General features: G+C 45.1%; 1 protein-coding gene across 3 annotated transcripts in view; it reads right to left on the bottom strand.

The window, feature by feature from the left end:
- The window catches only part of LOC125895568 (polypyrimidine tract-binding protein 1-like), a 34,703-nt gene extending 28,958 nt beyond the window's left edge, over positions 1-5,745 (bottom strand). The window contains exon 1 of one of the 3 annotated variants that reach the window (XM_049587507.1): positions 5,669-5,745. In XM_049587507.1, the coding sequence (XP_049443464.1) occupies positions 5,669-5,676 (8 nt within the window). In that variant the 5' untranslated portion in view covers positions 5,677-5,745. The remainder of the gene's footprint in view (positions 1-5,668) is intronic. The other 2 variants (XM_049587510.1, XM_049587508.1) reach the window with 2 other exon arrangements.
- Between the last annotated feature and the right edge of the window lie 5,788 nt (positions 5,746-11,533).

Consider the following 11,533-nt stretch of genomic DNA (forward strand, 5'->3'; position numbering starts at 1 on the left):
AAGGTTAGCATCAGAGCAAGATGCTGACGTCATCATCTGCAATTCCTGCAAAGCAAACATGAGCCAGGGATCCAACAAATCCAGTCATCTGTTCATTTCTAGAAAAGGTTTGCGGTGTATAATCACATTAAATACTCTTTATTAATAACGTTGTTTTTAAAGACAGCACCAAACACGCGACCATGTAGAGACAGAAATGACATGCCATAAACAATATAAGTCACCACGTGCGCCGCATAATCATGATTTCAATTTTGACCAAAATAATCGTGATCATGATTTTTTCCATAATCGAGCAGCCCTGCTCAAACCTCACAACTAACCAACATTATTGTGATTTCTTCAGGTCAGAGGTGAAACACAAGAGTCACAGCTCAGACTCATCTGTCAGTGTTCATGTCGACTGGCTGCTGCCGACTGACAGATCATTTCTGAGAACTGTTTCCACCACAACCTTAGCCCCTTTTACAATCTGAAAAGTCGTACCCCCCTACTAGGCACTTTTTTCAGGGAAAGTTTGGGGGTGCTGGAAAGTTTTTTACCCGGGTAATTCCGGTGGAAACACAGAGGTTTTTCAAAATCCCAGGTAAATGATAAAAAGTTCCTGCGATGGAAAAAGAGGCTTTTAAGGAACATTTCAAACACTTGTGTATCACACTGAACAAACAGTTTCCCATAATGCAACAGGGCAGAGTCCTGCCCTGTGACCCTCAGACTGCTGTGTAACAGGTACAAATATGTCTATATATAAACTGACAGGTAAAGGTTAACTCCAGGTGGGCGGGCAGCAGGTGAGAACAAAAATCTATTTTTTATTTTTCAGAATGAACCAAAGTAAAAAGATGTGCAGTAATACTGTGACAGTGACACCAGTGTAACCTTTGACCCCGTGGTCACATTGGTCACCGACGTGGAGGACTCCAACCATGAAACTTTGCAGCCCGAGGATGAGGTGGCAGCCTACATGGAGTTCAAGACACCCAAGGAGGATCCTTTGGAGGTTTGATGGTGGTGGAAGGAGCATGCTAACATGTTTCCTAACATGTGTTGACTAGAGATTAGGGCTGCCAAAAGCACCATGAAATTGAGTTTGAATATTTTCGAATTAATTCAGTAGAGTTTAAATAATATTTGAATTTATTATTATTATTTTATTTATTTATTGTATTTTATTTTTTATTATTTTTTACAAAAAAAAAACTCACAAAAAATAAGCTGCTTACTGCTGGCACAATACGAACGTGACACTCAGATGAAATCACCCGTTCTGACCGCAATGTTTGGATACTTCAGTGTGCCTGTAGTTTTCCACCACAGTAGTGGATCCTGGTCGGCTCGTAGTGGTGTCTCATTCTGGTAACGTTTCATCTCTTCTTCAGAAAGGGTAGGCAGGGAGGCAGCAGGTGCAACACTCTCCCTGTATGTCTCCCTGAACAGGTCACACATCGCGGACAGCACGGTGGGCGGTGTTGGTGCAGCGGGCTCCTCCGTCTGCACCTCTCCCTCCCTTGCTGCGTCCCTCTCTGGCCCGGCTCGTGCGCGAACCATTTCCGCCTGAACGGGATTCGCCATGATATACAACATTATTGATAGTAATAATTAATTATTAATGATATTCGAATTATCAAATTTAGGTTCGAACATATAAAAAAAAATATATATATTCAAATATATTTCGAATTTCAATTTTTTTTTTGACAGCCCTACTAGAAATGATATACCGACTCATCGTGGTCACTTCCTGTGAACCACCAGCTTTTTACAACGTTACAGAAGAGCGTTGACAGTAGTTGTTTGTTTCAACTCGTCTCATCGTGCATCTTTGGTCTGAACTGGACTTAACCCTCCGAGCAGAGGACGAGATCAGCTGCCATATAACAGGGATGCTAAATAATTGTTATTGACATGTGATGTCATTGATATTGTTTATAAAGAGCTGCTGACACGTATGTTATATGTCACACTAGAGGCCGATGCTGTTGTGTTACACGTCATGTCTATCACGCCATTTTTGATACTGTGATGTCACAGCTGTCTAAAATCACACACTGGAGCCACGTGATGCCGCCGTCGTTTGGTTCGTAGCGGCTCTACAGCCAAAGCAGCCAGGTCCCAAACTGAGTCTGTAAAAATACTGTCATCATTTGTACTGTTCTACAATTATTCATTTAATATTTCAAATGTCAGAGATGAAAACAAAAATTTTAGACTTTTAAAAACCAAAATAACATCTACAAACTGAAATAGACTCATTTTACAAAGATGTCTGTGATGAGAAGGAACTTCACATTATTAACTCCACAGTCACAGTTATAATACCGTGACGCAAAACATCACAGTCCTGCTCAAAATCCTCTTTTAAACAGATCAGACATGTATCTGCAGCAGAGTAAAGGGCACTAACGCAGGATTTATAGTTGTGTGGTAGACCCTACGCACATCACCTACACAGGGTGTGTGCTGAGCCCACTACTCTACACCCTCTGCACCTCTGACTGCAGACCCGCCCACACCAGTAACACCATAGTGAAGTTTGCCGACAACACGGCGGTGGTGGGGCTGATCTCAGGTGGAGATGAGTCTGCCTACAGGGACGAGGTCCTGAAAATGTCTGTGTGGTGCTCGGCAAACAACCTGGCTCTGAACACCACAAAGACAAAGGAGATCATCCTGGACTTCAGGAAGTGCAGAGCAGATCCGTCCCCCCTTTACATCTATGGCGACTGCGTGGAGAGGGTCCACACCTTCACTTTTCTGGGCACCACGGTCTCTGCCGACCTCCTCTGGACTGCAAACACCACAGCTGTCATCAAGAAGGCACAGCAGTGTCTGCAGAGAGTGCTCAGGAAGAACAACGTCACTGAGAAGTTGCTGGTGGTGACCTCCTGTCGCTCCACCATTGAGAGCATTTTAACATACTGCATCTCAGTATGGTCCACGCACTGCACTGAGACACACCGGAGGAGGCTCCAGAGAGTGGTCAAGATCGGCTGCCCCCGTCGGTGTCATCCGATGATTCTGTAGAAGAAGACTATGCGCCATTTTTGATTTGTCCCATTTCCTGTTTTTACAGTAAACATGTGCAAACGATCTGAGTCCTGATTGGTCCACACAGTCTGCCGTACACTTCTCAGAGTTGAGAACACATGACCTCATTAATGAAGAGCTCATGTGACCCGACAGCAGCACAAATATCAGGTTAAACAAATCCTGTGTGGAGCAAAGTTTTCTGCAGAGTAACTCCAGCAGCAGCTCGGTGTTTCTGTCAGCAGTCAGAGCTCTGACGCTTCATTCATCAGCACAGCCATGGTTATTATCAACTTTTAATATTGTGCTGTTCCTCTGAAACAACATGTTACATCCGTGCTGTATGGAGAGTGTAGGTGATCTGAACTGATGAGTCCATTGTGTCTCTGACAGAAAAAGGATCAGCAGCTTCGTTAATAATCAAATAACCAGCACAAACTCAGTGCGAGCTGTGAGAAGAGACGTTGTCATGGCGTTAAGTGAAGTGAACCAACTGACACTGACTCTGTTATTTCTGTTATTAGAGCCATGAAATCAAACAAAACAAAACCAAGGTCTCACCGAAGACAAAAACTCTGGTGAAGTCAGTACACGTACACACGACATGTTCATATACGTGTCACATGTAGGGAAGAACACAGAACACTGAGCTAGACAAATGTCTTCCACGCTAAGATAACACTTGAATGTAAAACCGGCTGGTCGGGCTGAAGCTGACGGGACTGTACAGACTGTAAACCAGCTGGAAGAGGAGGACGACCCCTCAGGGCACGAATGAGCCCTGACAGAGCACAAATATTCACATCAGGAACTCAAACGTCTCACAGTCTGCAGCTCCTCACTGCAGCCATTACATTTCACACTACAGCCGACGGTACAGCGACTGTTACAGGTCAATAACAACAGATTATAATAATCAGTGGAAGACAAACACGTCTGTTTCTCCTCATGATACTGTCAACAGAATCATTAAACAGCTGCAGGACAAACAGGTTGGTCTCATGTTTCCTCCCTTTGCCAACAACTCAATGGAGTTGAGACCAGTTCTGTCTTTAACTGACCTGCCACCAGTGTTCCCAGTTAGAAATACACCCATCTACATCTATATTATTCAACATTCACAACTCTATTTCAGCTCCATCAAGAACTTTAATCTAAAATAACAACATCTGAGCACCAGTTACTTCCCAGTGCTCTCACCACAGACGATGTCACACCAAACTCAATATGAAAACAACAATTTTATAGCTCTCTCTCTTCCTAATTCTCAAAACCACAAACCTTAAGTAGCATGACTATTACACTTTAAACTAATCTACTGAAACAGCTCTTTAATTCAGCTCACATGCAACACATTACGATACGTTATTTCTACTAAAAAATTCAGTTTTATGAATGTTTGGTGCCAAAACCTCGAATTTCACTGTAATCAGCTTCAGTTAGGGCCTCCAGTCTGAGTTACACCACTTGTTCTTTATAACTGAACTCCATATGAAATACTACTACTTAAAAGTTCTCTTCTTGATTCTCACAAACACAAACCTAAACATAACTCTTTCACTTTAAACTAATCTACTGGGACAACTCTTTAACTCGGCTCACATGCAACACATGAAGCTCCGTTACTTTTGTTTAAAAAAAGAGTTTCATAAGTGACTTGCTTTGATGCAAAAACTCGAATTCAGCTTCTATCAGCTTCAGTTTCAGGCCTCTAATTACTCCCGTTTGTTATTTAACAAGTAAAACCAAACTCCATTTGAAATACCACCACTTTGAAGTTCTCGTCTTAATTCTCAAAAACACAAATCTGCAGAACATGACTATTATACTTTAACCAATCTACTGGGACACCTCCTACATTCGGCACACATGCAACACATGGAGTCAGCTTTGTAAATAAACACTTCAGTGCAAGTTTCTTATTTCTTGCTAAAAACTTGAATTTAACTGTAATCGGCTCAAATCAAGGCCTTCAGTCTGAGTTTTCCAAACATCTGAGCACCAGTTACTTCCGTTCGTTCTTAACACCTGAAGTGCATCTGAAACACCGTATTTTTTATGTTTTCATCCAAATCCTCGAAACCACAGGTTTATTAAAATAAGACTTTACATCTTAATCGAATCACAGAGGATCAAACTTTAATTCGGCGCACATGCAACACATGAAGCAACATTAATATTAACAAAATCTGAACTTGTGTAAAAGAGGGACTGTCCGGCAAAACACCACAGTGGGCGTGAGAACATGGTAGAGCTGTGCTCAAGTTCTGCACGTTGCTCAGTGATTCTTCCCAAAACTTCTTCACCAACAGGACCTCGGACACACGGACAGGTGTGAGATACATGTGCTCTCGCAGGTGAACGATGCCACGTTTAAATGTCAGGCTGTGTTCCTGGAGTTAGGTGAGCAGTTGTGCCCGCAGAGAATGGCCCGTTCCCAGGCTAACAGCTAACAGGCTAGCTTCCTGCTACGACCACAAACACAACTTTAGCGACAGTTAAGCGAACAACGAGGCCAGCAGCAGCTCTCCGGAGAAACATTATCGGCCGACATGTTTCTGTTGCTGCTCTAAGGCGCCACTAAAACACACACAAACTGCATTTCATCAGAGTGAACACGTAAAACGATGGAATAACTCACCCGTCCATTGCACAACACGGAACTACGAAGCAACAGGTTCCATACCCCAACCACCGCTGTTATAAACTGACAAAATGGCGTCCGGCTGGAGGAGACCTCTGATTGGACGGCCGGAGAACATTGTGGGCGTTCCAGGACGGATCCGGGCGCTGATTGGCTGGGTGGACAGAGAGCGCAACAACAAAGACCTGAAATTCCTGCGATCAAAGATTGTGTATGAGGAAGATGTCTGTACGGAGGCTCATCTGTGTCAATATTATTTATGTAACCGAGACAACGTGTACCTTAATGTGTTCATGTGTACCTTAATGTGTTCGTGTGTACTTAATGTGTTCATGTGTACCTTAATGTGTTCATGTGTACCTTAATGTGTTCATGTGTACTTAATGTGTTCGTGTGTACCTTAATGTGTTCATGTGTACCTTAATGTGTTCATGTGTACTTAATGTGTTCGTGTGTACCTTAATGTGTTCATGTGTACTTAATGTGTTCATGTGTACCTTAATGTGTTCGTGTGTACCTTAATGTCTTCATGTGTACTTAATGTGTTCATGTGTACCTTAATGTCTTCGTGTGTACTTAACGTGTTTATGTGTACCTTAATGTCTTCGTGTGTACTTAACGTGTTCATGTGTACCATAATGTGTTCATGTGTACCTTAATGTCTTCATGTGTACTTAACGTGTTTATGTGTACTTAACGTGTTCATGTGTACCATAATGTGTTCATGTGTACCTTAATGTGTTCATGTGTACTTAATGTGTTCATGTGTACCTTAATGTCTTCGTGTGTACTTAACGTGTTTATGTGTACTTAATGTGTTCATGTGTACCTTAATGTCTTCGTGTGTACTTAACGTGTTCATGTGTACCATAATGTGTTCATGTGTACCATAATGTGTTCATGTGTAATCTGGGAATTTTAAACTTTCTCTAAGAAAGCAAAATAACTTATAAAACAGACCTGCACGCACACACACACACACACACACACACACACACACACACACACACGCTAACAGGCAAACAAAGAAAAATTACCGAGCGCTCACAGGTGAGAGGTAGTGGACTCCAGGTGAGTGCCAGGTGCTCTGGAAGTTGAAAACAGTCAATTGTAGGAAAAAAGCACACCGACAGAGCGTGACGCCCTGACGAAGACCCTGCGTAGTCGAGACCGGTCGGCGTTTCCTAGTTATTTTATATTGACATGCCCTGATCAATAAAGGCATTTTATAATATCCTTGGCTCTGTCGGAGTGCCTGAAGCAAGCTTTGTGCTTTTTTCTACAATTATAATAACAGGACTCAGCTGTCTACAAACACATTTATTTGGTTTTTAAAGAATGAATTTTTTAAATAAAGACTCAGTGTGTATGAAATGCAAATCTGTGAGCCCACACTTTACACACAAATTAAAACTGGATTACAAACATCTCTTCCAAACGTGTAAATGTTAGAAAAATATTTACAAATGCTTTTAAGTTATTTGTAAATTAATTAAACATATTGACCTTTTTTTATTTGTTTTATCAGTTTATTTGCAGATCTCTGTTTTACATTTGCAAAATAGTTTCTGATATCTGTAAATACACAAACAAATTCCACAAATAAATACATCTAATTGATTTATAAATAAATTAAAAGCATCTGTGAATATTTTCCTAACAATTACAGATATTTGTGAATCCAGTTTTTATTTCTGAATATCAATCAATTATACAATAAAATACTTTGTTTATAAATTTGTTTCATCTTTAAATGATTTAAAGCCAAAAAACATTTTTTATCCATTTTTCAATTTTAAACCTAAAAAAAATGTTTAAATGTTGAGTTTCCTTCAAGTTGTTTCCGGAGTCATAAAAATAAAAAAGAACCAGAAAGAATTTGTTTGTTTATTTGTTTGTTTGTTTTTAAATACTTGATCACTTTAGTTCAGTTCTGTTGTACGCTCTGTGGCCCCGTACGCTCTGTGGCCTCTGTACGCTCTGTGGCCTCTGTACGCTCTGTGGCCCCGTACGCTCTGTGGCCTCTGTACGCTCTGTGGCCCCTGTACGCTCTGTGGCCTCTGTACACTCTGTGGCCTCTGTACGCTCTGTGGCCTCTGTACGCTCTGTGGCCTCTGTACACTCTGTGGCCCCTGTACGCTCTGTGGCCTCTGTACGCTCTGTGGCCCCTGTACGCTCTGTGGCCCCTGTACGCTCTGTGGCCTCTGTACGCTCTGTGGCCCCGTACGCTCTGTGGCCTCTGTACGCTCTGTGGCCCCGTACGCTCTGTGGCCTCTGTACGCTCTGTGGCCCCTGTATGCTCTGTGGCCCCTGTACGCTCTGTGGCCTCTGTACGCTCTGTGGCCCCTGTATGCTCTGTGGCCTCTGTACGCTCTGTGGCCCCTGTATGCTCTGTGGCCCCTGTATGCTCTGTGGCCCCTGTACGCTCTGTGGCCTCTGTACGCTCTGTGGCCCTGTACACTCTGGCCCCTGGCTCTGTGGCCTCTGTACGCTCTGTGGCCCCGTACGCTCTGTGGCCCCTGTACGCTCTGTGGCCTCTGTACGCTCTGTGGCCTCTGTACGCTCTGTGGCCCCTGTATGCTCTGTGGCCCTGTACGCTCTGTGGCCCCTGTACGCTCTGTGGCCTCTGTACGCTCTGTGGCCCCTGTACGCTCTGTGGCCCCTGTACGCTCTGTGGCCTCTGTACGCTCTGTGGCCCCTGTACGCTCTGTGGCCTCTGTACGCTCTGTGGCCCCGTACGCTCTGTGGCCTCTGTACGCTCTGTGGCCCCTGTATGCTCTGTGGCCCCTGTACGCTCTGTGGCCCTGTACGCTCTGTGGCCCCTGTACGCTCTGTGGCCCTGTACGCTCTGTGGGCCCTGTACGCTCTGTGGCCCCTGTACGCTCTGTGGCCTCTGTACGCCCTGTGGCCCCTGTATGCTCTGTGGCCCCTGTACGCTCTGTGGCCCCTGTATGCTCTGTGGCCCCTGTACGCTCTGTGGCCCCTGTACGCTCTGTGGCCCCTGTATGCTCTGTGGCCCCTGTATGCTCTGTGGCCCCTGTACGCTCTGTGGCCCCTGTACGCCCTGTGGCCCCTGTACGCTCTGTGGCCCCTGTACGCTCTGTGGCCCCTGTACGCTCTGTGGCCTCTGTACGCTCTGTGGCCCCTGTATGCTCTGTGGCCCCTGTACGCTCTGTGGCCCCTGTACGCTCTGTGGCCCCTGTACGCTCTGTGGCCTCTGTACGCTCTGTGGCCCCTGTATGCTCTGTGGCCCCTGTACGCTCTGTGGCCCCTGTACGCTCTGTGGCCCCTGTATGCTCTGTGGCCCCTGTACGCCCTGTGGCCCCTGTATGCTCTGCAGTCAGTAACTTTCAGATGAGTTCTGATGAGCTGTTTGGGCTCAGAGGAAACATCAGCTGATCTGTTCCACATGCAGGACGATGAGTTTGATTATTAGGACTCGTCTGTCCCCTGAAGCTGCAGCAGAGACGAGTCCCACTGTGTCCTGAGGCTGCAGCAGAGACGAGTCCCACTGTGTCCTTTCATCTCTGGACTTCAGCACTCAGAGGAAAAAGAGACATTTGTCTCCTGTGAACTTTAAACCACATCAGTCAGCCGTCCGTCCACTCTGTCCTGTGACGGCAGCTGCTCACAGGCTGTCAGCACGTCGGCTCGTCTCCGTCAGTCCTCTGCTGCTGGACTCAACCTGGGACTGTTCATGCACAGGGGACACTGTACATGGGACAGTGTGGACAGTGAGGACAGTGAACAGTGAGGACAGTGAGGACAGTGAACAGTGAGGACAGTGAGGACAGTGGACAGTGAGGACAGTGGACAGTGAGGACAGTGAGGACAGTGGACAGTGAGGACAGTGAGGACAGTGAGGACAGTGGACAGTGAGGACAGTGGACAGTGAGGACAGTGGACAGTGTGTGAGCAGCAGGCAGGTCTCAGTCCGTCTGTCTGGACTCAGTGTCCAATAACAGGCTGATAAATAATTTGTCCACTCGCTGCTCTTCAGGAGACGACTGTGTGTTGGAACAAGAGACGGCTGCTTACACATCAATAATTCACACACACACACACACACACACACACACACACACACGCACACACACACATGCACGCACATATACACGCGCGCACTTAAAGTTAAGACTCAGAGTTAAAACTTAAAGTTAGGATTTTAAGTTAAGACTTAAAGTTAAGACTTAGAGTTTCCCCTTAAAGTTAAGGCTTAAAGTTAAGAGTTAAGGTTAAGGCTTAAAGTTAAGAGTTAAGGTTAAGGCTTAAAGTTAAGGGGTGGTCCTGGTAAAGATAAAAGTCGTCCACAGAGCGTGTCAGACCTGATAAGAGGAGACAAAGTGTTGGGAGCAGGAGGAGGAGTTTAAGAGTTTCTGAATCAGAGGAGAAAATGGTGGAAACACAAAGAGGTCAGAGAAATATTCTCCAAACACTGGACGACAGAGGAAATGAGACGCTGCAGATCAGATGATGTCATCAGGGATACACACACATTTCCCAGCTGACTCTGTAACGTCAGAAACAAACTGATGACATCATCACTGAGGTATGTGAGGTCAGAGCAGCAGTGATGAGTTGAGTCTGTCTCAACCTTCATCAGCAGTGATCACACTAACACTGACACTGTCACAGTCTGCAGTTCATCTCATGTCCACTGGGTGTCCTCACACCTTACAGGCTCACAGAGGGGCGTGTCTCTGACAACCAATCACATCACACCTAACAACAGGGTCGACCACACCTCCTCACTGAGGTCACAGTTTCTGTCCCTTCATCACTCACACAACTTTCCTGAATCACTGCTGACCTCTGACCTCTGACTGCTGGCTAAAGGGTTTTAGGCTGAGTTAAGGAGCTCTGTGAGACACTTCTCAGGCTCTTTGTGTAAACGGCTCCTGACGTTACAAAAACCTTCTGATAAAATCACAGAGCAGTGACGACGATGAATTTCTCTCTGCAGCTGAACCATTTAGTCAAAGTTCAGAATTCCCAGAAACAGTCAGCGTAGAGTGAAGCTGCTCTGAGGTCGAGACAGAAATGACCTTTCTCTCGGATCTGTGACGTGTGACTGATGAACGATGATGTCATCACAGCAGACAGTTTACTTTAAGCCCTGTTGTCTGTAAATTTATAGCAGTTTAATTTTACTGGTTGTTTATTTTCAGTCTGCCTCATGATTTTGTCTCATGAGTTTATTGATTGGTTCATTAGTGAATCACATGTTCATCAGTCTAATGTGATGTGTTTGTTGCTGATGTTGAAGGTTTGCTGTCGTCATGACGACACTCAAACAGCTCACTGTCCCCAAACTGTCAGACTCTGTAACCTGAGCTGAGACAATCGTGTTAACACAGCTGGTTTCTGCAGCTCAGACTCTGCAGGATCACCTCAGTCTGATCCCGTCACAATCTGACTGTCACACAGGCTGTTACTGTCTCTGCGTCACTGTGACTGTGTGTGCACGTCTGAGTGCACAGAGCTCAAACTACAGCTCGTCCAGCTCAACTCCAAAGCAGAGCACATTCTCTTCATGGGCTCCCTGTGAACTGATGTTTAGATATGACTCGTGACCTGTACGACTCGCTCTGGACTCACACCTGAGGACGTGTCACATCTTCTGACTCCGTATGTGTCCCCATGTGACCTGAGGTCCAGGCTGAACACAGAGGAACAACCAGACTGGCTCCTCTTTTGTCGGTCTGAACAACACACTTTATATATGTGCATTCAACTCAACGTTATTCATACAAACACGCAGCCCAGAGTGCTTCACATGGCACCACACAGACACAGTTTAAAAGAGAACACAAACAAATATACATAAAGCTTTGAACAACCACACAATGACAACAAATTAAA

This window comes from Epinephelus fuscoguttatus, linkage group LG10, assembly GCF_011397635.1.
Source record: "Epinephelus fuscoguttatus linkage group LG10, E.fuscoguttatus.final_Chr_v1".
In the NCBI taxonomy this organism is placed as follows: Eukaryota; Metazoa; Chordata; class Actinopteri; order Perciformes; family Serranidae; genus Epinephelus; species Epinephelus fuscoguttatus.